This window comes from Melanotaenia boesemani, chromosome 5 (genome assembly GCF_017639745.1).
Source record: "Melanotaenia boesemani isolate fMelBoe1 chromosome 5, fMelBoe1.pri, whole genome shotgun sequence".
NCBI classification, from domain to species: domain Eukaryota; kingdom Metazoa; phylum Chordata; class Actinopteri; order Atheriniformes; family Melanotaeniidae; genus Melanotaenia; species Melanotaenia boesemani.
The window spans coordinates 1,635,297-1,663,208 of NC_055686.1; the positions used below are offsets into that span (position 1 = coordinate 1,635,297).

Genomic DNA, 27,912 nt, shown 5'->3' on the forward strand with positions numbered 1-27,912 from the left:
GAGATTAGAAGAGAAATAAACTCTACTTAGAATTTAATGATAGCCGCGCTGTTCCACCCCATCCTGTGGGATGTGTTCAAAGTCGTATTAAGAGGGGAAATTAGAGCGTTCACCACACAAAGAATGAGAGAAAAGAAAAAGAGGACATGCAGAATAAAGGAAAGAAGCAGAAAGACAACTTAGAAAAAAGAAGGCGCTTGAAGAGGAAAATGTCCCATATTTTCAGATCCTCCACCAGCAGAGGTGTCCAGTCACCTGCGACGTCACATGAGTTAACGTTTAATAAATGACAGATGGGGGGCAGCGTGTTGTTGGGGGGGAACTTTCATCTGAAGATAACATGAAGACCACTGGTGGAGATTCTCCATGAGCCTTTTATGTAGCTGTAATAATGAGCTGGTAGGATACTAGCTCCTGTCTGAACTTCATTCTACTGGAAATGTTTTATTATTCAACCACATCAGCACACACACACACCTACACATGGACATGCTACCGTTTCTACACACCAGCTCATGTTTGGCTTTCCTGGTTTAACCTGGATAAAATAAAGAACTACTTATTTGTGTTGGTGTAACAGGTTTATTTACTTTAAATAATTGTTTGTTGGTTAGCTAAATCTTGATGTGATGTGCCTTATACTTGTTGAAATGAATAGTTTTCTACCATGACATCAGTTCATATGTAAGAGGTGAAGATGATCAGTGATCTACTAATTAAGTCTGGCTAATTATCCAGATTGGACTGGTAATGCCTGCAGAGACCAGGAGAGGGCGCTCTCTACCATGCTTCATTCACGCTAGAGCTGCTGCAGATGAAGCATCCTTCCTTAAACCTCCCATTACAGGCTGGGGCGTCGAAAAGGGGGGTAAAGGGGAAGGATTCATGGGGCCCATGAGTGACAGGGGGCCCAGAAGGGCCTCAATGCAACTGTAATACTGACAAAATGATCTGATACCTAATGATAAACTTACTATCATGCAAACAATTTAGTCCCAATGCAGCGGTCTCACTAAGTTTCTTTGTTTTGGAAACATTTCTGAACACCGCCCCCCTATAAGAAAAGAAGCTGGAGAGAGAACAGAGGGGGGGACAGTACGTCACCCACTTCTTCCAGAGGCGAGGTGGTCGGTCAGCTCGTCTGATGGAAAGTTGTGGAACATCAGCTTGTTGTCTCTTCTAAACTTTGTCCATATAAGCTAGCTCACTTTGCTCCATATTAGCTCATATTTCTGAAGAAAACTCTGGATTTTATTCATTTCACTGTTTTAGTCCAATAATTAATGCAGACAAACAATTAGCAAGCAGCTCTGCTAGACAAAATCAAAAATCAAAAATAAAATCAGACATGTTACGAACAGAAACGAGAGCAGCTGAAGAAGATGCTGCCAGACATTCCCTCCCCACACCTCCACACCTGAACACACCCCCCACCCCTCCCCACCTGAACATGTCCAGGTGGCCCTGAGGAAGGAGGTGAGCAGCTGAGTGTTCAGTTCATTCATTATTGTTAAGAAAAAAAACGTATAATAGAAAAATAGTTCAGAATTAATAATAATATTTTTTCAGACTGATTTGAATGGTTTAGAAAATGCTCAGCTATCTCTGTAATATTAGGTCAGGTCAGTAGTTTGGACTCATCCTCCTGCTTTGCAGCAGGAACAGAGACATTTGTAGAGCAGCAGACTGGGTGACTGTTTCAATCCAACCAGAGAAATATTTACATTTTCTACATATCAGAAGATTAACCAGCAACAAGCATATAGATCATATATGTTCCCACTAATCTAAAGCTTCACCGGTGAGTCTACAGATGTGGAGATAAATTAGACTTCATGTTGCTCCATGAGGAGACGATGACGTGGAGGATTGGTAGTCAGATCAGTTTCCCTTCACATTGTTGGTGAAACCACTGAAAGCAGCTTTAAAACTAAATAGTGGGAGGCCACCAGAAATAAGGATTGTGATGCTGTTACACATGACATTACATGTGTAGTGATCTGACTAAATCAGTGTATTTCATCTTGTTTACAATGGCGTGCATAATATTGTGGTACAAAACAAAGTGCAGATTGGTTTGAAAAGTTTCCCTGTCTACAAAAAATGATTACTCTATTCATGTTATAAATATGCCTTTCTCACAAAGATAAATTGTTTAAAGGTGGTTACACTTTTGTAGTGTTGTTTCCAGATTAAGAGTAAAGTCTCCGATTTATTCAGTTAATGCATTGTTCATGGGAGGTTCTTTTCTCCGTGTTGCGGGGAACCGGAAGCGTAGAAGAAGAGGACACCGGAAGAGGAGATAAAGAGGGGGATTGTTTTGTGCGCGGGAGTTATGGAGAGACGCTAAACACTGAGCGGCAGAGAGGACGCTGAACCGCTGAAAGACGCGTAGAGACAAGGAGCGAAAAAGGACTGTAAGGGTTTCCCGGAATATCCCTTCTAGGCCTGAATAGCCGTCTTTTGATTCAGTGGTCTGCCGAGAAGCTCATGACTGAGTTGAGCAGTGTTTGTCATGGACAGAACGGTGCACGCTGTACCAAGCTAACGCGGAAGCTGTGGTGGGTGCGTTTGACGGTTTGGCTTTGGCACCGGCTGCACGAAGAGGAGACGTGTCACGGGCTGGATGGAGACGAAGCGTGTCGCGGGCCTGCAAGGAGAGGATACGTGTCGCTAGTGGAGGATAAACGCTCATCGGAGTTGGAGATGACCAGGAAGGAGGATTCTGCTGCACAGGGTTTGGTTTCCGTGAGGATGAGGAATCACTGCAGACTGGTAGGATCGCAATACCCAAACTAACTTATTCATCTGAGCTCCAACGCGCGCCAACGGTTTAAATTGCAAGCTTGCAATAGAAAAAACACAGAGGGGAAAAAATAATCTGAGAGCACTCTTAAAGAACTTTGGTTACACAGGCTGGAAAATTGTTGTATTCTTACTGTTTAAATATCATTCTTTAATACACAAGAACCTTTTTAAATGTAATTGTGTGTTCCTCACTTCATTTTGATTTTTCCATAATTTACACTGTACAAATAGATATGCAGGTTAGGTTATGTGTAACACGTTTTACATTAATTGATGTTGGACAGTGATACAGATTCTAGGAAACCTCTTTATTGGAAGTGAGGATCATATTAGACCCTCGACCCCGTTGTATACATCGGAATGTCTCTTTTACCAGACTGAGTATTGAAGAGGTTGTGTTCTGAGTAAATGCTCCATCATTACAACGAGCTGGTGGTAAAAGGGTTACACATGATTGGAGATACTAGATCATGTTGTATGCCATGTACACTACAGAGCAGGTCCAGCATCATCTTCAAGTTTGTCAGAGAGGAGAGTGGAAATGGAGGAAGACATGGAAGAGGGTCCAGATTCAGATGATGAGGATGAACCACGAGAGAGTGTAGGAAGACTCAGAGAGACAGCAGAGCGGGAGAACATTGAAATAAAGCTGAAGATGTTGAAAGTGATTCAGATGAGGGAGATGGACTAAATAAGACCACAAAGAGACTTAAAAACATGACAGAGTTTGAGGACATGGAAAATCAAGCTGATGTTAAGGTAGCAGTAACTAACTGTCATGTTTTTCTTTTAACAAATATAGGTATGATGGTCAAAGTATCATTAAAATAGCTCATTTTATGTATTACAATACCAACATTTTCAGGGGGGGACTTCAGTTTCTTTTCATGGGGACAAAATGACTAGCAGCGCCCCTGATTCCAGGTATGAAATGAACATGTTAAAGCCATGAAGCCGTTGGAAGACGTGTTAAAATGAGGTGTAGTTGTGGAGGGAACGTTCAGAGTGTTCTGTAGAAGATTTCTTCCCGTTGGTACAGTTTTATTAGCCGTTAGCAGCTAGCTCCACCACGTGTCTCCTAGCTACACCAAGCATACGATGCGCTGTGCGGTCCTGCAAGACAAAAAGTGTGTGTGACTGCTCTTATAAATGTGTTTCATTCAGGAATGAGAAAGTGGTTAAGCCACTAATTATTAGTCCATGTTAACCGGCAGACATATGAACATGGTGGATGTAAGATTATGGACATTTTATTCTCATTTTCGAGTGGGTTTTGTGTTTTATTATGTTTTCTATCAACTCTGTTTGGCTTTACTGTTAAAAAATAGCACCATGTGAGAAGCCATTAGCTTGTCTTTTGGGGAAATGGATTTTATTTCATGAGGACAGACGCTGAATAACGGATGTTGTTGTTTGTCATAAGAATATTAGTTTAGCTGTGAACAATCCTAAAATGAGAATAAATTCAGGCTAGAGCTGCTGCAGATGAAGCCTCCTTCCTTAAATGTCCCATTACAGCCGTTACAGAGCAGATCCAGCCTGGTACCAGGGTGGAGCATTTTATTAAACTGACAGGTGGATGTTTTATTACTTGGCTGCTTGGCTGTAACAGTCTGTCCTCATACACGACTTATATATGGAAGTTTGGTAAAGCTGCATTTATTCAGGTAAAAATCCACATTTCAGCGTTTTATTTTCTGTTTTATTGCTGGTATGTATATTTATAAAGCTGAAACGCAGCATCTTCCTCCTGAACCAGAGATCCAGCTTTAGTTAAGCTATGTATATTTTATTTTACATACAAAGCTCTTTATTTTAATATTAGCAGGTGCTTGTTTATGTCCGTACCTGAAATACGTCACCTGTTAACCTTCTAATGCTGGGCTTACACCAGAAGACCTTTAAAAGAGGAGCAAAAGAAAACTAGCAGCTCACATCTAAAGACAAAAGTTTAGAGTTTAAGTCTCAGCCTGAGGTTTGATAAAGACGGTGGATCACTATTTACGAGACTACAACTGGATTCTTTCAGCATGTTTGTGACGTGTTGGACAGCTGATATGGAGCAGGGCTGATCTGCCCACAGCAAGCAAACAAGGGAGAGTTTCCCTCCAGGGACTCACACACCATCATTATTAGGTGTAGCTCTGCATCTCCACCAGGTGTTCCACCGACTCCTCCCAGTCTGGAGGATGGAGGACTTTCTCTTCTTCTCTCATTTGTTAGATCATGATACTGTAACATGAATGATCCACAGCAGACGTTTCCTTCTAATAACATCCTCCTCTTTCTGGACGCTCCACCCACGTTTCATCAGCGCTTCTTCTTCTCTTTTTGTCTCCGTTTTTGCCGGTGTTCAGACTGTGGACATTCCTGTTTGTGTCAGAGCTCATCTGTTGGTTGGTGGTCGTGTTTCGTCACTGCGACTTGCCATAATATCAAACAGGTTTGGTTTAGTCTCAGAATCAAGAGCAGGGAAAGACTGAGGTTAAACAGCCAGATTAGCAGCTTACACCTAACAACCGAGATGACGGGAGCGCGGGGACTCCAGGAAAACTCCTAAGATGTCCTAAAGACTCCGTGTTTAGTCTGCCACTGTGGACATGGTTTGGTGTGAGCCAGCATAAGTCAAACATGTGTGTGACTGTGTAGAAACACATGTTTATTTCATGGTTTAAAAGCTCACTTTACTCTGCATGAGGTTAAGAGGCCTTGACTTGTCTCATTTTAACATTAAATTGTACATTTAAAGAAGGTAAAAGGTGTTCGGGGACGACCACAAACAAACATTCACATTACTCTTCACGCTGTGATGAAACTGCTGCTTTTACGTCATGAAATATTTGGTGGCTTCTGCTGAAGCAAACATGGCTCCACAGGGGGCCTGAAAAGTTTGGGAACCCTTGATAAGGTTGGACAGTGTCTCATGGTTTTAGGCTGAGTCAGCGTTTTTATTTTCTATTAAATCTATGACAGTAATCTGGCCTAGAAGAAGTCATGTTGTTGAGCTCATCAGGAATCCTGCTGTGCTGTTGTACTGAAGCTTTGGATGAGTGGGGGAGGGAAAAACTGCTGCTTTTACTTTTCTCTTCATGGCTGTTAAATAGAAATGTGACTTGAAGGTGAAAAATGGGCTCTTGACGATGACTCGCCCATATGTGGGTGCATGGATTTGTGGTTGTGACACAGAGGTGTGAGCGTGTGTGTGCAGTGTGTGAGTCGGGGTGGCCTGAGTGAGCCGACGTCTCCCGGTGGGACGTTTTGTCCCAGTCCGGCCCTGCCGACCGGCGTGGCCTGGTTGAGTTCAGAAGGCTCTGGTTGAGTTATGAAGACGTGCTGCTCAGTGCTCATTTCTCACATTTTAAACTTCAGCCGGGGACGAGCTTGTGGAAACATGAAGGCATGAGACCGTGGTGCAGACTGTCTTTAAAAAGAGCTGCAGAGCATATTGATGTCGGTTAGAACCAGATGTTCCTACAACCTGCGGTCCCACATCCCCAAAGAAACCAGTACAGAAAATAGATCTTGTCATATATTTCTTCTAATAGATCTTCTAATATCTTCTTCTCAATAAAAACTATTAACAAATAAAGTTGAATCCATTAAAGGCGTCGAGAACAAGCTGGATATTAATGGTCTTAAATGGAAAAAGCAGCTTTCATGTCAGTTTCCTGCACCTGTGTTAGACGTCCACATGACCTCCAACAAAGTCCCCGAGTCTGACGTCCACATGTTAAACTGCAGGACGTCCAGGTGGGCTCACGGTTACACGTCCAATAGCAGAGCTGCTTTTCACCTCGTGTAGACGTCCAGGATCGGTCCTGGACCAACGGACGCTAGATAGACGTGATCCGTGACGGGAGTCCGTCTGGAAGCAGAGGCTGAAGTTTCCTCTGTTCTTCCTGCTGAAGGAGTCACATGATCAGGACTTCCTGTATGCTGCTTCCCAGTAGTGGACTTTGTGTTTGACAGGAAGCTTCCAGACAGAAGAAGAAGGTCCGTGTTGAACATGTGTGTGTGTTCAGAGGAGCTTCTTCCAGCTCTGATCTGAGCTGCTTTGAAACGTGTGTGTTCATTGAAGCTGTTTGACTTTCATCTGTTAGATCATCTGAAGCATCTAGAAGCTTCTCTGCTGAAAGAACTGCCAGTATCTTCTCCTGATGGTGGAGAAGAGAAACAGGACGCAGCTGTCCAGAAGCAAAGAGGCTGTTTTTGGTTGGGAGGGGTTCTGTGGGGGGCCGGGGGAAGGAAGTCCCTCTCAGTGCTTCCACTGGATCCTTCCTAAACAAAAGGGACTGGTTCTGCTGGGAATCATTTCTACCAGTGGGATCAAACACCATCAGAGCTGCTGCTGCTTCTGTACAGCTGATGCTGTTTGTTTCTCTCAGTTCCACAGGTGGAGGTGGAGTCAGGGGTGGAGTCTGTCCTGCTGCCCTGCAGAACCACAGTTCACCTGCCTGGAGACGCTAAAGTGGAGTGGAAGGATTTATACAGGACGGTCCATGTGTACCAGAACGGTTCTGACCAGCTTGAAGACCAGGACCAGTTCTACAGAACCAGAACAGTGATGGAGAGAAACCCTCTACAATCTGGAGACCTCAGTCTGACTCTGAAACTCCCCACAGATGGAGACAGTAGGATCTTCACCTGCAGAGTCTACAGCAAGGAGGGAAACATCCTGATGAAGAAACAAGTTCGTCTCACAGTCAGAGGTCAGTGGTTTAAATATCATGTTTGAGTATTTTTCCAATCAGCTGATCAGTTGTGATCAATCGATCATCAGCTTGTTGCCGTTCAGCTTCTGGACTCCATTAAAAGAAGCTCACATCCGACTTTTTACAGAGAGAAAGACAGAATTTCATGTTATGGATGTAAAACTTTAGCAGATAATCAGGAAGCTGATGAGATGTGACTGATTCTTAGTGGAGGCGGAGCTTGTAAATCTAAGCAGCAGCTCAGACTCATTTAGAGAGAAATCCTTCCCCAGATGTTTCTTCAGATCTACTGAAAGTCGGAGCAGAAACGACACACATGGAGAAAATGCGGCTTCTCCAGCTTCAGAGTGGCTTTCCTCTTAAAGCGGGGATATATTTCTACATGAGACGGCTAACAGGAGCAGCTTTCTGTGCAGCTTGAAGAGCCGTTCTTTCTTCTTGTTGGGCAGTAGGAATTTGTAGGGAAGAGCAGATCTAGCGCTCCAGGTTCTACATCTAGTGATGCTTCCAGCATCTGTATCCAGCAGCTTGTTTTAGTAGAAAGCAGCTTCCTCATGAAAGGCTGGTAAAGTTCTTATCAAAGATGGAACCTCCATCCACGTTAACACGGCTTAGTTCTGCTGAAGGAAACGTGTCTGCTTGCTTGGCAGCGTGATGGAGCCGTGATAGCGGATGGAGGCGCTAATAACAGTCGCATCTTCTTCCTGAGGAAGAGGAACACTAGATCTGCTCTGAAAGTCATCATGTGGATAGAAGTGAGCATGTTATCACAGAGCTGCCTCACTAGCAGGATGCTGCTGTCAAAGCAGTGTTGGTAGAATCCAGACTGACCTGTGTGTGTGCTGCAGGCCTTGTTCCACACAAAGAACCTGTGTGGAGAACAGCTGTGTTTACAAAGAACCACCAACACCAGAGAACTGCTCTATGGACATGTGAGCACTTGATAGGAAGCTTTCCAGCAGCATGCGGGCATCTTGATAGGAAGCTCAGAGCAGCTGCTTGGTCAATGAAACATGTGGAAGATGTTCCACATGCTATCAGGGTGGAAGCAGGTTCCTCTGACTGGAACCTGAAGAGCATGGATGTAAAATGCTGAGCCCTCCCTCTGAGAGAGGCCAGCACACAACAGCTGCTTCATCTTCTGAGGCTTGTTGTTCCACAGAGAGTCACATCAGAGCTTCTTCCAACCATCCATGTTTTCCTCGCTGACCTCAGCAGAAGAAGGTCCATCAGAGCTTCTAGAGAGACCTTCAGCTCTACTTCATAGCACTGGTCCATAAAGAGAGAGGTGGAGCTGGATCCGTTCTACTGGAGAGATCCTCGCTTCAGATTCTCCTTCATTGTTCTCATCTTTGCAGATTGTAAAGCCCAAGTATTTCACCGTTTTCTACCTGGAACAGCACAGACATGAGTGTGTAAAACATCTTGAAGAGGGAGAACGTCACACTTCTTCAGGTTTCCATTCAGAGCCGACGCTTCAGAGAAGTTTCCACCAACAGAGAGGCCAAAGGGGACTAAAGGAAAGAGAAGCCTCATCAGCCAGCTGGGATGGTTTCATTGCTTCTTCATTCAATGTGGAGCCTTTAAAGGAATGCTGAGGGATCAGTAGGTGGAGAACTTCCCCACAATGAGGAGAAGATGAGGAGAGATGGGGCATCCCTGGTGAAGACCTCTTCTTCCTTCAGACCTGCTGGTGGACCCTGATAGAGCTGCACTTTTATTATACAGCTTTGATTGTTTTCAAGAAGAAATGATGGAGTCTGAAGAATCTGAGGGAGTCAGAGATGAAGAGATGATGCAGCATCAAAGGCTTTTTGAAGATCTAAGACTGGAATTAAAGGGGAACATCAATCAGATCTTTCTAGCTGATCAAGTGGAGGACAAGGCGGATGTTGTTAGAAACATGGCGCCATTCATGAAGCCGCTTTGTGATTGGTGGACGGCTTCATTCAGGCGGCTTTTAAAGCTTTTGCTACAACAGAAGCAGTGATTTTATAAAGCTTGTTTAAAGAGTGACTGGCCTCCAGCCATCACGGAGGAAAAGCTCTTTATTTGCTTCTGGAATGAGAGAGAGTGGTCCTTGTTGTAATGATGGCGGCCGTTCTTCTTGGTCAGCAGCTTCTTCTAGAAGCTGGAGAAATATGGCCGTTTCTCTGTCACACCTTTTAGAAAACTCAGAGCTGAGCCTCATTACCAGCACATTTCTGCTTTCTAGCTCTTTCATGCTGCTAAGAATCTCCTCCAACGTTCATTTCCTCCACATCTGCTGCCATAATCCAGCTGTTTCTGCTTCTTGAACTGTTTCTAAAAGGTTGGAGTTGTGGTGGTAGAAGCTGCTAAAGTGCTGCATAAAGCCTGTTATGTGTTTGCTTCGGAGCTTCTTGTCTTTGCACGTCGGCTCATTTATTTCCAGTCTGGTTCTACTGTTTACTTCAGCATTCCTTTTTCTAAACTAAGAAAGTATTTAGTCTCTTCTCTCCTTCCTCCAACCATTTCCAGAGCCAATGAAAGCTCCTTCAGCCCTCTCTGCAGAAAGATCCTCCAGTTCCTGCTGGAACTTTTCCACAGGGACAAGGTGGACTTCATGGTTCAGGTTGTGAACAGAGGGAAGCTCAGACATGTCTGTAATTCATCGCTTGCTTCTAGATTTTCTCACCAAGCTTCTTCTTTCCAGAGGAAACGGCTGCTTTCCTTATTTAGAAGTGTAGAAGTTCCAGAGCTTTCCATCTTCTCTGCTTCCTAAAGCCATCTGCCAGAACTTTTTAAGAAGACGCTCCGTATTCCAGATCAGCTCGTCAGCATGAAGAAGAGAGTTGCTCCACATGTCTTTATTCCTTCCTTCTCTAGAAGATGAGGTGTAGTTGTATCATGGTGTGGTGGGTCATGGTAGAAGGGGAGGTGTCATCTTCACAGACGTGGGGCTCAAGTCCTGCTGAGATGATCCAGAAATCCCTCCTTGATGGGGATGGAAAGCTTCTCTTTGTCCAGCTGAACGCTCTCTTTGTGTCCTTCTGCTGCCTCCAGATATCCAGAAGCGTGAAGGGGATGAACATCCTATAAAACCTAAGAGAGGCCTTTCAAGTCTAAAGCAGCCTGGGGTTTATTTTATTTATTTATTAGTCAGAGATGCAGTTTGTTGGAGGAAGCAGCAGGTCTGAGGTCAGTCTGGTCAGCAGCAGCTTCCACTGGGATTGATCTGGATTCATTCTCATCATTTGACAGTAAACTGGAGCAAAGTGGGATCCAGTGAGGATGAAAGCTGCTGTTTGATGGGAAGAAATGAGGCTGGAAAGCTGCTTCTCACATGTGGTGTTGATGTGAAGCTGGAGTCTCTTCACTGATCCAGTTTCTCTTCTTCTCTGCAAACATGATGTTTGTGATGTGAAGAAGAAGAAAGAGCAGCTGCAGCTTTAAATCCACTCACTTCTTCATGGATCTGCTTCTGCAGCAGCTTCTTCACACTGGATCATCTGATCTTCACTCACTGTTTGATCCCACTTTCTGATCACTCATCAATAAGCTGATCAGCTGATTTTCTTCTTCTCTCAGTCTGTCAGGTGGAGGTGGAGGAGGGGGCGGAGTCTGTCCTGCTGCCCTTCAGAACGACACCTGACCTGCCTGAAGACGCCGAGGTGGTGTGGAGGGACAGTAACAACAGGAATGTCCACGTGTACCCGAACGGTTCTGATCAAACTGGAGACCAGAATCAGGTCTACAGTAACAGAACTAAGATGAATCAAGATCCTCTGAAAACTGGAGACCTCAGTCTGAGTCTGGACCACCCGAAACCTGGAGACAGTGGAGAGTATGAATGTTATGTCTGGAAAGGAGGTCTCATGAGAGAGAAAACAGTTCAGCTCAAAGTCAAAGGTTTGTTTATCTGTCTGTCTAACTGACTTTCTGACTGTCTTACTGACTGACTGACTGTCTTACTGACTGAGTGACTGTCTTACTGACTGACTGACTGTCTCTCTGACTGTCTTACTGACTGACTGTCTTACTGTCTTACTGACTGTCTTACTGACTGTCTTGTGTGTCCTCTGCAGGGACGGGTCGGGTCCAGGATCAAACAGAGGACATCAGGACCAGAAGCGGATCCGATGATCCGACTCCTCTGATGGCTGATCAATCAGTCTGATCTTTGATTATTGATCCAGTCTGACTTTGGATCAGAGAGAAAATATCAGTGAAGGATGTGATGGAGGACGGATGAAGAGAGGACTTGTTCCAGCTGCAGACGTAGTATTGATCAGTATTAATCAGGGATCAGTGATGTCAGAGTGGAGTCAGTGTGATGTCACATGTTGACCAGCTGTGTGTTCTGGACTCCAGCATCTTCTTGTTGTTTGTTCCAGACTGTTAGGACCTGGTCTACTAAGGTTCCTGATGAAGAACACAAACCTTCCTGCCAGCAAACAAGCTGCAGGTGTTGTTTGTTCCTGACGTGCGAGTGATCAATAAAGAATGTTGCTGCAACTGATACCAGCTGCAAACAGCCGTGTTGTAATGAGGATTTAGCGTGTTGTGGTTTGGCCATGGAGAGTTTAGAAGCAGAGCAGGAAGGAGGCAAACGCAGCATCAACTTGGTCCTGATCCCGGATCCGTTGGCTTCACTAGAAACTTGTGTGGAAACTCGTTGCCTTAAACCACTTTAGTTTTTACAAACGCTGAAACTAAACATGTCAAGTTGTATCACCATGGCAACCATTAGCCTTCACTCTGACCGTTAGTCCACTAACTCATTGTCTTCATACCCCTGCTTGTTTGGAGAAACTCTCTTCAGTCACATTTACGCTCATTGTTTAGTTCTTTCACATAAAGACTGAATCACACCGACTCACTTTCATGGAAAGTCAACTTAAAAGACTCCACTTGTTCTACATGATGTCTGATTTTTATTAAAGTTACTTCAAAATGACACCGACTTTGCCTTCAACCTTGTGTAATAATTCTAGGAGCATCTTCACCTGCATCTGCAGCAGATTAAGGAGCAGAACTGAGAAGGTGGAGCAGGTTCTGTCAGCAGCCATCAGCACTTTACCCCTGATGTCATTTATAAAGGTGGTGCTGGTGGGTTTCTTCTGCTGGACTTCCCGTCCCACTGGTACCAGCTTTCAATCCAAGCAGAGCAGAACTTTCCAACATGGTCTAAATCAGTGGTGGCTGGCCAATAGAGGGCACTATGTCGCCGCCCCACCACTCACCACTCCCCACAAAAAAATAAATAAATAAAATACTTCCAAAAATATGTATATCTTTTTTAGATGAGCAAGATAAATAATAAATAACTAGCGAGTAAATTTGTTGTATTCATCTACGTTGTTTAAAGTTACTGATTGGTCACGTGTTTCCTCCCCTGGGTGCAAAAATCTTTACTCATAGACTCTCGCTGTAAGTTGTACATGCGCAGTTGCTTCTCTTCAATGCAAGAGATAGGAGCTTCTCGGGGCGTAGCTCTCCAGCGCCCAAAGCTGAATTTGCATATCCCTGCCCGGACTACGCTGCGGGATGACGTCACTATCGTCCGTGACAAGGTGCGCCAGAGTGAGTTGGAGAAGAAGAAATGGCTAACGACAAATTGAGTAATTCAGTAAAATCACTCATAACAAAACCATTTGAGAGGAGGAGATTTCAAGAGAAGCTTGAAGTGAAACAGCTTGGGCCTGATCAGCCAGATACTGCCATCAATCAGCAGTCCAAAGACAGAGGGAGACAGTACGCCCGGTCATTTTCCAGGACCTGGTTTAGCAAGAAGGCTTGGCTAACTGCATGTAGCGACGCTAATGCTTTATTCTGCTTTCCTTGCCTCCTTTTTCAAACACCCGGATCAGACCCAGCATGGATTCAGACAGGTAAGACTGATTTAAAGCACTTTCAGAAAAAGCAAAGAAGCACGAACAAACTGGGATCCACATGCAAGATGCATAATGAGGAGGTTGACACAAACAGGCACATCCTGTCTTAAATAATAGACTGTCAGGTTCTGTGGTGCATTTGTGTTAGCCCTGCGTGGACATGATGAAAGTGAAAGCTCAGAAAATCCTGGCATTTTTAGAGGACTGGTGGACTTTGTAGCATCACTAGATGCAGTTCTACATGAGCACCTGCAGACAGGGAACGTCCAAGACTGTACAGAATGAACTACTTGACTGCAGCTCTCAGTGTTGAGAGCGTGCATCATTGAAGAAGTCAGGAGTGCAGACGTTAGGTGTGTCCCAATTCAGGGTCTGCACACTTCGAAGTGCGGATTCGTCGGCCACATACGTCATCGCGGTGCGCGAAGTACTGTCCCAATTCACAGAATTTGAAGGACCCTCCGAATCCACCCTTCGAATCCGCACTTCGTTTGGCCTCAAACGAAGGCTGCTGGTGATGCATCCTTCACGGGCTCTTTTCTCCCACAATTCATTGCGCACAGGACGGTGGCGAATCAGCAACCTCAGAAGAGTTGTATTAAGTTTAAATAAAGTTTTATTTTAAAAAAAGTACGTTTTTTTAACTACACTTTAGTATAAACGTTACAAAACCAAGTACATTTAAAGCATGTTTGTTAAATGGTGACATTAAAATTCGGTAATATTTGATATTCAGATACTTTTAAGGGGTTAATTAAGTGTGTACCGGCTGGAAAACAACAGAGCCTCAAACCGTTTTTTTTTTTTTTTAACTGTCGGTGTTGCCGCTCCGTGTTCAGCGTCTACTGACGTTTCCTACGAGTAATTTCTGAGGTTTAAGTGATTAAACGTCCTGTGTTGTTGCTATGGGAAATTCTTGTAGACTAGGTAGGCTGTCCCATTTCACGAACGTTAAGCAGACTTCGAAGTGTGTAGACTACGGAGGACACTCTGTAGCCTACGTAGTCTGCGCACTTCGAAGTGTGCAGACCCTGAATTGGGACACAGCTTTTGTCTCCATTCAGGCTGAAGAAACAATGGCTATCTCAACTCAGCATCAGCTGGTACTTGTGATCCGTTACATTGACAAAGCCCATTATGTGCAAGAGAGGTTTTTTGAGTTCATACCTCTCCACAGCTGACTCCATTGCCACAGCACGTCTGGATAGGTTGAGCTCCATTCTCCCTGATGACCAGAAGAGCAAGCTCATTTCCCAGGCATATGATGGTGCAAGTGTCATGAGAGGAGCCACAGGTGGTGTGCAGAAGAAGGTACAAGATGTGTATGTGAATGCATATATGTTCACTGCTACGCTCACCAACTCAACCTCATTATGCAGCAGGTCACATCTCATATCCCAAAGGTTAGTCAGTTCTTCTCTGACCTGGCTGGATTCTCTAGCTTTTTCTCAAAATCTCCCATAAGAACCTGTGTGCTTGATAAAGTGGTGGCACACAGACTCCCAAGAACAAGCTCAGTAAGATGGAACTTCCATATCCGGGCTGTGAGCACTGTGTTTGAGCACAAAGATGACCTGATCCCGTGTTTGAGACCATCAGGGACTCAGGAGAGTTTGATCCCACCACTGTAAGAGAAGCTGGAGGGTTTGTGAGACTACTGGAGAATGACACTTTCAGCTTCTTCCTGAACCTGTTCCATCACATCATGCCTCATGTGGACATTCTGTACATCAGCTCCAGAAACGGACCATCGACTCAGTTTTTGTCCAGAGAATCATGCAGCAGTTCGCAGACAACATACAAAGTATCGCGTAAATTAATACGTATTTTGTGCTGTTTAATATTTCTGATATTGTGTTAACCTCTGTCCTGCTTTTCTCTTCTGGCTCTGTTCAGAGATTCCCTCCCTACCTTCTGTGGAGAACATAGTGGCAGTGTATCTGAGCTGGCCAAGAAACGCCGCACACTAGGCCCAGGTGATCTTCAGAGGGTAGCTGCAGAGGTGAGATAGAAGTTAAATGTGTGGTGTTGGTCTTTTACAGTGTTTTTAATCATAGTGGTGCATAGTGGTGTATTGTGTAGAAAAGTGGGGAAGACATCTTAGAATAGGCCATGTATAATTAAGGCTACTTTTATGGGGGTGCTATGTTCATTTGCATTGTCCCTTAAATTAAATGAACACATAATTAAAAAAATTATTTGTTTGAATAAAACTGACTTAACTTCTTATCTCCATATTGTATTAAATTGGTGAATTAATTTTTTAGGTTTGTGACACCATCTTGGGCCATGCAACAGATAGGTTCTCCATCACCAAACATCTGATCAGTGCTACAAGCAGACAGATTCCAACAGTAAACAGCCAGTTCCCTGAAGCAGCACTGAACACCACCATGGAGGCTTACCCTCTTCTGAACAAAGAAAAGTTGAAAACTGAACTGGCCCTCATCTACAGCAATGATGAGTTCAAGAGCTGCCCTGCTGCTGTGGCTCTACACCACCTTTAATGAGGAACAATCTTCAGGACACCTTCTCAGAGACTGTGGCTCTGCTGAAGATCATCATCACAACTCCTATGACTACAGCTGAATCTGAAAGGTGCTTCTCAACACTGAAGAGAATCAAGACCTTCCTCAGGAACACAACGGCACAGGATCGTCTCAATGCATCGGCCATGCTCTCTATGGAAGAGAAACTTGTCAAAAACATCCCGACTTTAACCATAGAGTCATTGAGAAATTTGTTTCTCTCAAGGATAGAAAGGCAAAATTCATGTACAAAAAGTAAAGCACTACATGTCACTGTAATGTTGCTTCTGTTGTTTTCAGTTATTTAAATACAGTGACACTATATTAGATTATTTGTGTGCTTTTTTAGAATATATGTATGTTTTGGAGTTTGGTATAGCCCCCCCTAGAGAAAACTACACCAGCCGCCACTGGTCTAAATGAAACACAACGCAGGAAGTAAAGCACAGAACTCACATTTATAGCACAGCAAGCCCAGAAGGTCCAGTTTCTGCTGAACCTGCATCTCCATCAGCCTTTGTGCTCCAGATATGTTGAGTTTAGAAAGTAGCCCCGCCCCCTCTGACAGAAACATAGCATGTTCACCATCTTTGCTAATCATCGTTATCTCACTGCACAGTGTTGAGAAGTGTTAGAAAGCAGATGAAATGACCATGAACGGCTGGTAAAAAGCTTCTACTCAAACTAAATGTGGGTTCAGAGTGTGGAGAGATGCAGATATCAGCGGACGAGGCAAATAAAAACCCTGCTGAGCTCCAGCAAAGAAGTCTCAACGTCTCCAGAAGGACTTCAGCATGGAAGAGGATCTGCTAACCAGTAAATGTAGTTGGTAAAAGCAGCAGAACACCAGAGGAGGTGAAGAGGAGGTGACCAGATGTAAGAGACGTTCCAGAACAAAGAGCTTCTAATAACAGCTGGTAAATCAGACGGGTGGGGGCGGAGCAGGAGATGCCTCCGCCCAGCATTTAGCTGCTGGTGCAGCTCTCTTACTGGGAGGAGCAGATGGCTGGAATACCGGGTGTGAGGCTCTAGATGCTGCAGAGCAGGAATGTGACAACACCATGGTTTTTATTGGTGGATTAAAAGTTTGAGCCCAGGACATGTTGATGTGATGAACCTGCCTCCTGCTGCAGCTTCATGACGTACGAGGAGCGCTGTGTGCGCTAATGAGGCGCGTTGCAGCGCTCACTCTGCAGCTGCTCAGTGCTGCATCTGGGCTGATGGTCATTAATGTCCTTCAGAGAGGGATGGAAGATGGGCTAGAGGCGGTGGGGAGGCTCTGGATGCTGTAGAAGAAAGGTCCTTATTCTTTATTATTGATGAAGCATCTTTTTATTATTCATTCATTCATCTTCATTTCATTTCTGACACGTTTTCATGGTGATCGTTAACGTCTTTAATGTCTGTCCAGTCTGTAGTTCTGATGAGCTGCTGGTTTATGAGCTTCATAGCTTTGATAAGGATGGAGGTGAGGCCACGGAGAAGGTGGTTCAGAGCTTTGGGTGTGGTTTGTTTTTCTGTGGAGGTGGTGGAGGGATAACTGTGGAACGTCTAACTACACTGCTGTCCAAAGAGCTCTGGATGGAGGTCTCTCTATAATTTATATTCATGTTCATATAGTTGGATATCTAACTGGTCTCCAGTGATGGAGTAACGCGTTAAAATAAACGGCGTTACTAACGGTGGGGATCTAACTAAAGACTGTTTCCATGGTTACAACACCGTCACCGTTACCGAGGACAAACCTTACTGACAGCGTTACTATTGTAAGATACGACTGGTTTTTGTTTTGGCTGAACAGAAGCTTCTCATCTGCTGGGACTATATTGTGCTGCAGCTACAGTGGAGAGGAGGCGGAGGGATACGGCTGAAAGTGGAGAAAACACTCATTGTTTGGTAGAAGAGGTGGATTAAAAAGTCTTTATGTTCTTCTTTCATCTTCTCTTCTTCTTTCATTCTTTTAATGGTTTGCTTTTTATATTAATTTATTCCTCGTTTATTTTCTTATTCTTAAAAAGATTTATTCCTTTTTCTAATAACATTCCCACCACTTGGTGGCTGCAGGTATCCAGTCACATCCAGGTGGCTGAAGCCAGAAAGGACGAGTCTGAAGAGGAGAGCCTGGTTAACACCCACCACACCCAGTTCTTCCATCAGTGTTTGTAGGGATCCTGTCACGTTCAGCTGTCTTCCATAACACAGCATGTGAGGATGGCAAAGACGGAAAATTTAACACTTTTTGATACATCAGTCAGAGAACTGACAGAGATGTTGCCGACCATTCTGTCTTCACATCCAGATGGTATGAAGATTATTGTCCACACAGGGTCTTTTGATATTCTGAGGAGGAAAATTGGCTCTGAGATCCTGAAAAAAGACTTTTCTCTGCTGTTGGAGAGACTGTGTCAGTTGGGAGCACACCATGTTTACATTTCAGGACCCATTCCTACAGCGGGTAAAGGAACTGAACTTTTCAGTAGACTTCTTGGCCTGAACACATGGTTATCAAACGCATGTATCACCCATGGGATAAAGTTCATTGATAACTTCAATATCTTTTGGAACTGTAAGGAGCGATTCAGACCTGATGGTGTTCATCCAAATCTAACTGGATGCAGATTACTTGGTGCACACTTGCGTCATGCTGTTGGGATGGCAAACCCAAACATGAGTGTACAGATAAGAGCGAAGGAGACAGCAGAGAAGCGATCAACTGCCAGCTCTCCCCCCTCACCAGACCCTCTTCTCCACATCACCCAAGGTCTTAAAAGGATGTCTCTATCCCGGACCGGACCCCAGCGACCACCATCTACCAAGAAATACAGGGCTCCCCTCCTCCCCCTCCTCATCCTCCTCTTAGATCGTCTGTCCTGGCAGAGCAGGACACGGGAGGTGGTTCACAGAGCAGCAGAATTCACAACAAAGATAACATGCCATGATGCGTTCAGGGTCCTTGCTGTAGTTTTGCTACTACTGACAGCTGTTCTGAGATCAAGCCTGGACCCAGTAGGATTCCTGTGTTAGTTAGTAAAATAAGGAATCGAACACAGTCAGCTTGTGGGGTGAATCGATCTAATCTGTTAACTGTACCTTGTATAACTCAGAATATAACAGAGACCAGTGTAAACTTCATAAAACTAGCTGTACTAAATGTTAGATCTCTGTCCAACAAGTCACTGTTAGTTAATGACTTCATCATTTCTCACAGTTTAGATTTTCTTTTTCTGACAGAAACATGGTTAACAGAAGACACAAGTGCTACAGTTCTTAATGAAACAGCACCCCCTCATTTTAGTTTTATGGATAAATGTCGAAACGGGAGGAAAGGGGGAGGAGAAGCTGCCTTATTTAAAGATTCATTCCAGTGTAAAGAAATGTCATTTGCTGATTTTACTTCTTTTAATATCTTAGTTTTATTTTAAGGGGCATTCCTAAAATCCTATTTCTAATCATCTACAGACGTCCAGGACACTGTGTAAATTTTATTGATGAATTTTCTGAATTATTGTCGGTTATCTCTACTGATTTTAACCATTTCATCTTAACTGGGGATTTTAACATTCACATAGATAACATGACGGATGGTAATGTCAAGGAATTTTCTTCCATATTGGACATGTTTGGTTTGTGGCAACATGTTAAACAACCGACCCACATTCGAGGTCACATTCTGGACCTGGTTATTTCAGGGTGTTGATATTTCTTCTGTTGCGGTCACTGACTTGGCCTTGTCTGACCATTTTTGTATTTTGTTTGATTTACTGATCACTCAGAATGTTCAACCAACCTGCTTCTCCGTTAGGAAGAGGTACATTAATGAAAGAACAAGTGCTAAGTTTGTGGAGGCCATAGCTATGTTACCAACAACCAGTGCAGAGTCAGTTGATGGACTCCTGGATAATTTCAATCTGAAAATCTTGAATGTAATGGATGCTGTAGCACCGATAAGAATCAAGAGCAACTTGAGCAAACAGAAAACACCATGGAGAAACACCACTGTGGTTACCAGCCTAAAAAGAGAATGCAGAAAAACTGAGCGGAAATGGCGGAAAAATAAACTTCAAATTTACTATGAGCTGTACAAACAAAGCCTGCGTAACTATAACAATGAGCTGTGAAGGCCAGAGAGCTGCATTTATCTGAAATGATTAACAGGAATGTCAACAATTCTCACACTCTGTTTGCTATGATTGAAAAACTTACAAATCCTCCTAAACAGATAAGCCCTGAGCTCCTTTCCACTGAGAAATAAAACCAATTTACCAACTTTTTTAGCCAAAAACTTAAAACAATTAGGCAAAATATTAATTCCACACAGTCAAACAAGAAAATTAGTCTGTGCCTAAAACCCGGAAATAATTCTGATGTCATGTCACAATTTAAAATGGTGAATTTAAAAGTCCTACAAGAAACAGTTTGGCATTTGAAATCAACAACATGCACTCTGGACATGATTCCATCCGACTTTTTAAAAACAGTTTTTACCTCAGTAGAAAGTGATCTCCTACTGATAGTTAACAGCTCACTGGCATCAGGCATTTTTCCCAAGTCACTAAAGATCGCTGCTATTAAGCCACTCCTAAAGAAAAGGACTCTAGACGCCTCTATAATGAACAACTATAGACCGTCTCTAACCTCTTTTATTTCCAAGATTATTGAGAAAGTTGTGTTTCACCAGCTTCATGACTTTTTAAATGAAAGTGGAAATCTTGATAAATTTCAGTCCGGCTTCTGACCTCATCACAACCCTAAAACAGCTCTGGTCAAAGTGTTAAATATAATACAGAGAGTGCAGTATTATGTGCTTCACCGAGACATGGCTGCATGAACACATCCCAGACTGTAATGCGTCTGTACACGGCTTCAGGACGGTCCGTGCAGACCGCAATAAAGAACTCAGCGGGAAGCTGAAGGGAGGTGGAATTGCGGTGCTGGTAAACCAGCGCTGGTGTCATCCTGAACATGTCACTGTTAAAGAGAAGATCTGCAATAGAGACATTGAACTGCTAGCTGTGAGTCTCCGCCCGTATTATTTACCCAGAGAGTTCACATGCGTTATTCTGGTAGCGGTATATATATCACCTGGTACCGCTCCAGACGCAGCCTGTGATGTCATTAACTCTGTAGTGGCCAGGCTTCAAACACAACATCCAAACGCATTTGTGGCGATCTCTGGAGATTTTAACAACATCTCCCTCTCTGCAACTCTACCAACTTTCCAACAGTTTGTCAGCTGCTCCACCAGAGAAAACAAAACGTTGGACTTATTTTATGCTAATATTAAAAATGCATACAGCTCCTTTGCCCTGCCACCTTTAGGAAGATCAGACCATAACCTAGTTCTTCTCTCCTCCTCCTACAAGCCCATCGTTCAGCAACAACCAGTCATTAGAAAGGCTATTAGAACCTGGTCTAATGAAGCTGAAGATGCTCTGAGAGGATGCTTCGAGGCTACAGACTGGAACGTCCTATGTGAACCTCATGGAGATGACATCAATGCCTTGACTGAGTGTGTGACAGATTATATTAACTTCTGTGTGGACAGCACCGTTCCAACAAGAACAGTGAGGTGCTTCCCCAATAACAAACCCTGGATCACCAGTGACCTGAAAAAGCTGCTGAACATCAAAAAGAAAGCTTTTAGGGATGGAGACAGGGAGTTATTGAAGTCCACACAAAAACAACTTAAAACACAAATGAAGAAGTGCAAGGAGGACTACAGGAAGAAGTTGGAAAGTAAGCTTCAGAAAAACAATGTGAGGGATGTGTGGTCAGGAATGAAGAAGATCACTGGCTTCGGGATAAAGGAGGATCAGACTGATGGAGGTCTGGACAGAGCGAATGAACTGAACATGTTCTTCAGTAGGTTTAGCTCACCTCCTGCTTCAACCCCAACTAGCCACACACCCTCCATGAGCCCACAGCTTTCCTGTCACACCTCCACTCTGTCACCCTGCAGCTCAGTCAAGGACCTGGACACAACCTCATCTCCCTCCACATCAGGACTTCCTGAAACCTCCTCTGCCTCCACCTCCACTCTGTCTGTCTCCTGTAACCAAGTCATACAACAACTGGTGAAACTGAACCAGAACAAGGCTGCAGGTCCAGATGGTGTCAGTCCCAGAGTTCTCAAGACCTGCTCAAAACAGCTATGTCGGATTCTCCAGCACCTGTTCAACACCAGCCTGAGCCAGAGAAGAATCCCGGTGCTGTGGAAAACATCCTGCCTTGTTCCAGTGCCTAAAAAACCACAACCAGCTGAACCAAAAGACTACAGACCAGTCGCCCTGACATCTCACGTCATGAAAGTCCTGGAGAGACTCTTACTGGCTCACCTCAGCAAGCAGGTGAACACCTTTCAGGACCCACTACAGTTTGCATACCGTAATGGGCTTGGGGTTGAAGATGCCATCATATACCTGCTTCAGAGAGCCCACTCTCATCTGGACCAGTCAGGCAGCACTTTGAGGGTCATGTTCTTTGATTTCTCAAGTGCTTTTAATACGATTCAGCCTGCTCTGCTGTGTGAGAAGCTGCAGAAATTCCAGGTGGATCCCTCCACAACCACCTGGATTTACGACTACCTCACAAACAGACCACAGTTTGTGAGACTGAAAGGTTGTGTGTCTGAGATGGTGGTCAGCTGCACTGGAACACCACAAGGGACTGTACTTTCACCATTTCTATTCACGCTGTACACCTCAGACTTCCAGTACAACTCTGAGTTCTGTCATCTGCAGAAATACTCTGATGACTCAGCAGTTGTTGGGTGTATCAGTGATGGACAAGAAGCAGAGTACAGAGAACTGGTCGGTCAGTTTGTGAAATGGTGCGGTGACAATCATCTCATCTTGAATACCAAGAAAACAAAGGAGATGATTGTTGACTTCAGGAGGAACAAGAACACACATAGAAGTGTTTCCATCATGGGAGAGGAGGTGGAGGTGGTGGAGGAATACAAGTACCTTGGAGTTCAGCTGGACAACAGACTTGAGTGGAAAAGCAACACTGAGTACATTTACAAGAAAGGTCAGAGCAGACTCTACTTCTTAAGGAAGCTGAGATCTTTTAACGTCTGCACCAAAATGTTGCAAATGTTCTACAGGTCTGTTGTTGAAAGTGCAATCAGCTTTGCAGCAATCTGCTGGGGCAGCGGCATCAGAACCAGAGACTTGAAAAGAATTAACAAACTGATCAAGAAAGCCGGTTCTGTGCTTGGAGTAACTCTGGAGCCGCTGGAGTTGATCATCAAAAAAAGAATTCTGTACAAGCTGACGAAGATAATGGAAGATCCTTCACACCCTCTACACAACGCCGTGACGAAACAACAGAGTGTGTTCAGTGGGAGGCTTGTTCAAGTCCGATGCAAGACAGAGAGATACAGAAGATCCTTCCTTCCAGCAGCTATCAGGCTGAAGAACAAAGCCCTTAATTAATTAATGTGATTGTTTTACTAAAAATTACTACTACTACAATATTGAATTTCCCTTTGGGATTAATAAAGTATTTTTCATTCATTTCATTCATTCATTAAATGACATTAGGTTGAATACCGATTCTGGTCTAGTATCAGTCCTGGTTCTGGTCTAATATCAGTCCTGGTTCTGGTCTAGTATCAGTCCTGGTTCTGTTGGATCTCAGTGCTGCGTTTGATACTGTAGATCACAGAATCCTGTTGCATAGGCTGGAAAACTGGGTTGGACTTTCTGGAGCGGTCCTTAACTGGTTCAGGTCCTATTTAGAAGGCCGGAGTTATTTTGTTACGATCGGCAGCTATGAATCTGAGCGAGTGGCCATGACTTGTGGAGTCCCCCAGGGGTCAGTCCTTGGACCTCTTCTGTTCAACTTGTATATGCTCCCTTTGGGTAAAATATTACAGAACTATAACATTAATTATCAAAGTTATGCAGATGATACACAACTTTATGTGTCTCTGTCACCAGATGACTGCAGTCCAATAGACTTAATGTGTCAGTGTCTGGAGCAAATAAACACCTGGATGAGGGAGAATTTTCTACAATTAAATGAAGACAAAACTGAGATTATTCTGTTTGGTAGCAAAGAGAAGAGGGTCAGCATTGGTAAACACCTGGAGACTCGGGCTTTTAAAATCACCAACCAAGTTTGTAACCTTGGAGTGTTGATAGACTCAGATCTGACTTTCAGCAGCCACATCAAAGCTTCACTAAGAAGCTTTTTACCAGCTCAGAAACATCAACAGAATTAAAAGTTTAGTTTCCCAGAAAGACCAAGAGAAACTCATCCATGCATTCATCTCCAGTAGGCTGGATTACTGTAATGGTCTTTTAACAGGACTTCCTAAAAAGAGCATTAAACATCTGCAGCTCATCCAGAACGCTGCTGCTAGAGTTTTAACCAGGACTAAGAGATCTGAACACATCACACCAGTTTTAAAATCTTTACACTGGCTTCCAGTCAGTCACAGAATAGATTTTAACCCTTCTGATCATTTACAAATCCCAGAATGGTTTAGGCCCAGAATACATCTGTGATATGTTCAGAGAATATAAACCTAGCAGAGCTCTTAGATCCAAAGACTCTGGTCAACTAGTCCAGACCAGAGTCCAGACTAAACATGGAGAAGCAGCATTTAGCTGTTATGCTGCAAACAAGTGGAACAAACTGCCAGCGGAGATTAAACTTTCCCCAAATGTAGACATTTTTAAATCCAGGTTAAAAACTTTTCTTTTCTCATGTGCCTATGCATGAAATCTGCACGGTAACTTTTTTTTAACTTATCTTGCTTTTAATCAATTTAATGTAATTTATTATTTTATTGTGATTATGTGTTGATTATGTGTTGATGCCTTTTACTATTCTAAATATCTGTAATATCTTTGTTTTATGTAAAGCACTTTGAATTGTCCTGTACATGAAATGTGCTATACAAATAAACTGCCTTGCCTTGCCTTCAAAGCTTGCAGGTCAAACCTCTAAAAGTGGATGCACCTTTTTACTGGACCTTTTTTCAGGTTTCTCCAGCAGACACTGCTGCTTTTCAAAGCTTGCAGGTCAAACTTCTAGAAGTGGATGCACCTTTTTACTGGACCTTTTTTCAGGTTTCTCCAGCAGACACTGCTGCTTTTCAAAGCTTGCAGGTCAAACTTCTAAAAGTGGATGCACCTCTTTACTGGACCTTTTTTCAGGTTTCTCCAGCAGACACTGCTGCTTTTCAAAGCTTGCAGGTCAAACTTCTAAAAGTGGATGCACCTTTTTACTGGACCTTTTTTCAGGTTTCTCCAGCAGACACTGCTGCTTTTCAAAGCTTGCAGGTCAAACTTCTAAAAGTGGATGCACCTTTTTACTGGACCTTTTTTCAGGTTTCTCCAGCAGACACTGCTGCTTTTCAAAGCTTGCAGGTCAAACTTCTAAAAGTGGATGCACCACTTTACTGGAGTTTTTTCAGGTTTCTTCAGCAGACACTGCTGCTTTTCAGCCACTGTGTTTCCTGTGTTAGTTAGTAAAATAAGGAATCGAACACGGTCAGTTTGTGGGGTGAATGGATCTAATCTGTTAACTGTACCTTGTATAACTCAGAATACAACAGAGACTAGTGTAAACTTCATAAAACTAGCTGTACTAAATGTTAGATCTCTGTCCAACAAGTCACTGTTAGTTAATGACTTCATCATTTCTCACAGTTTAGATTTTCTTTTTCTGACAGAAACATGGTTAACAGAAGACACAAGTGCTACAGTTCTTAATGAAACACACCCCCTCATTTTAGTTTCATGAATAAATGTCGAAACGGGAGGAAAGGGGGAGGAGAAGCTGCCTTATTTAAAGATTCATTCCAGTGTAAAGAAATTTCATTTGGTGATTTTACTTCTTTTGAATATCTTAGTTTTATTTTAAGGGGCATTCCTAAAATCCTATTTCTAATCATCTACAGACGTCCAGGACACTGTGTAAATTTTATTGATGAATTTTCTGAATTATTGTCGGTTATCTCTACTGATTTTAACCATTTCATCTTAACTGGGGATTTTAACATTCACATAGATAACATGACGGATGGTAATGTCAAGGAATTTTCTTCCATATTGGACATGTTTGGTTTGTGGCAACATGTTAAACAACCGACCCACATTCGAGGTCACATTCTGGACCTGGTTATTTCAGGGTGTTGATATTTCTTCTGTTGCGGTCACTGACTTGGCCTTGTCTGACCATTTTTGTATTTTGTTTGATTTACTGATCACTCAGAATGTTCAACCAACCTGCTTCTCCGTTAGGAAGAGGTACATTAATGAAAGAACAAGTGCTAAGTTTGTGGAGGCCATAGCGATGTTACCAACAACCAGTGCAGAGTCAGTTGATGGACTCCTGGATAATTTCACTCTGAAAATCTTGAATGTAATGGATGCTGTAGCACCGATAAGAATAAAGAGCACCTTGATCAAACAGAAAACACCATGGAGAAACACCACTGTGGTTACCAGCCTAAAAAGAGAATGCAGAAAAACTGAGCGGAAATGGTGGAAAAATAAACTTCAAATTTACTATGAGCTGTAGAAACAAAGCCTGCGTAACTATAACAATGAGCTGTGAAGGCCAGAGAGCTGCATTTATCTGGAATGATTAACAGGAATGTCAACAATTCTCGCACTCTGTTTGCTATGATTGAAAAACTTACAAATCCTCCCAAACAGATAAACCCAGAGCTCCTTTCCACTGAGAAATGCAACCAATTTGCCAAAAAATTAAAACAATCAGGCAAAATATTAATTCCACACAGTCAAACAAGAAAATTAGTCTGTATCTAAAACCTGGAAATAATTCTGATGTCATGTCACAATTTAAAATGGTGAATTTAAAAGCCCTACAAGAAACAGTTTGGCATTTGAAATCAACAACATGCACTCTGGACATGATTCCATCCGACTTTTTAAAACCAGTTTTTACCTCAGTAGAAAGTGGTCTCCTACTGATAGTTAACAGCTCACTGGCATCAGGCATTTTTCCCAAGTCACTAAAGATCGCTGCTATTAAGCCTCCTAAAGAAAAGGACTCTAGACGCCTCTATAATGAACAACTATAGACCTGTCTCTAACCTCTTTTATTTCCAAGATTATTGAGAAAGTTGTATTTCACCAGCTTCATGACTTTTTAAATGAAAGTGGAAATCTTGATAAATTTCAGTCCGGCTTCCGACCTCATCACAGCACTGAAACAGCTCTGGTCAAAGTGTTAAATGACATTAGGTTGAATACCGATTCTGGTCAAGTATCAGTCCTGGTTCTGTTGGATCTCAGTGCTGCGTTTGATACTGTAGATCACAGAATCCTGTTGCATAGGCTGGAAAACTGGGTTGGACTTTCTGGAGCGGTCCTTAACTGGTTCAGGTCCTATTTAGAAGGCCGGAGTTATTTTGTTACGATCAGCAGCTATGAATCCGAGCGAGTGGCCATGACTTGTGGAGTCCCCCAGGGGTCAGTCCTTGGACCTCTTCTGTTCAACTTGTATATGCTCCTTTTGGGTAAAATATTACAGAACTATAGCATTAGTTATCAAAGTTATGCAGATGATACATAACTTTATGTGTCTCTGTCACCAGATGACTGCAGTCCAATAGACTTAATGTGTCAGTGTCTGGAGCAAATAAACACCTGGATGAGGGAGAATTTTCTACAATTAAATGAAGACAAAACTGAGATTATTCTGTTTGGTAGCAAAGAGAAGAGGGTCAGCATAGGTAAACACCTGGAGACTCGGGCTCTTAAAATCACCAACCAAGTTCGTAACCTGGGAGTGTTGATAGACTCAGATCTGACTTTCAGCAGCCACATCAAAGCTGTCACTAAGAAGCTTTTTACCAGCTCAGAAACATCAACAGAATTAAAAATTTAGTTTCCCAGAAAGACCAAGAGAAACTCATCCATGCATTCATCTCCAGTAGGCTGGATTACTGTAATGGTCTTTTAACAGGACTTCCTAAAAAGAGCATTAAACATCTGCAGCTCATCCAGAACGCTGCTGCTAGAGTTT

The 27,912-nt window shown here is 43.3% G+C and overlaps 1 protein-coding gene and 2 long non-coding RNA genes across 3 annotated transcripts in view; 1 reads left to right on the plus strand and 2 right to left on the minus strand.

The window, feature by feature from the left end:
• The window catches only part of LOC121640417, a 1,195,287-nt gene that overhangs the window by 159,055 nt on the left and 1,008,320 nt on the right, over positions 1–27,912 (plus strand). Inside the window, exons 9-10 of the mRNA XM_041986139.1 lie at positions 7,194–7,521; positions 13,369–13,372. Coding sequence (XP_041842073.1) covers positions 7,194–7,521; positions 13,369–13,372 — 332 coding nt within the window. The remainder of the gene's footprint in view (positions 1–7,193; positions 7,522–13,368; positions 13,373–27,912) is intronic.
• LOC121640572 overlaps positions 1–27,912 on the minus strand; it is a 34,536-nt gene that overhangs the window by 3,786 nt on the left and 2,838 nt on the right. The gene's annotated exons all lie outside the window — the stretch shown is intronic.
• LOC121640584 lies at positions 11,793–27,708 on the minus strand. The gene is made up of 3 exons (XR_006010520.1): positions 27,699–27,708; positions 17,004–17,020; positions 11,793–11,876 (listed from the first exon to the last, which is right to left on the minus strand). It is a non-coding gene; the product is annotated as an uncharacterized LOC121640584 (long non-coding RNA).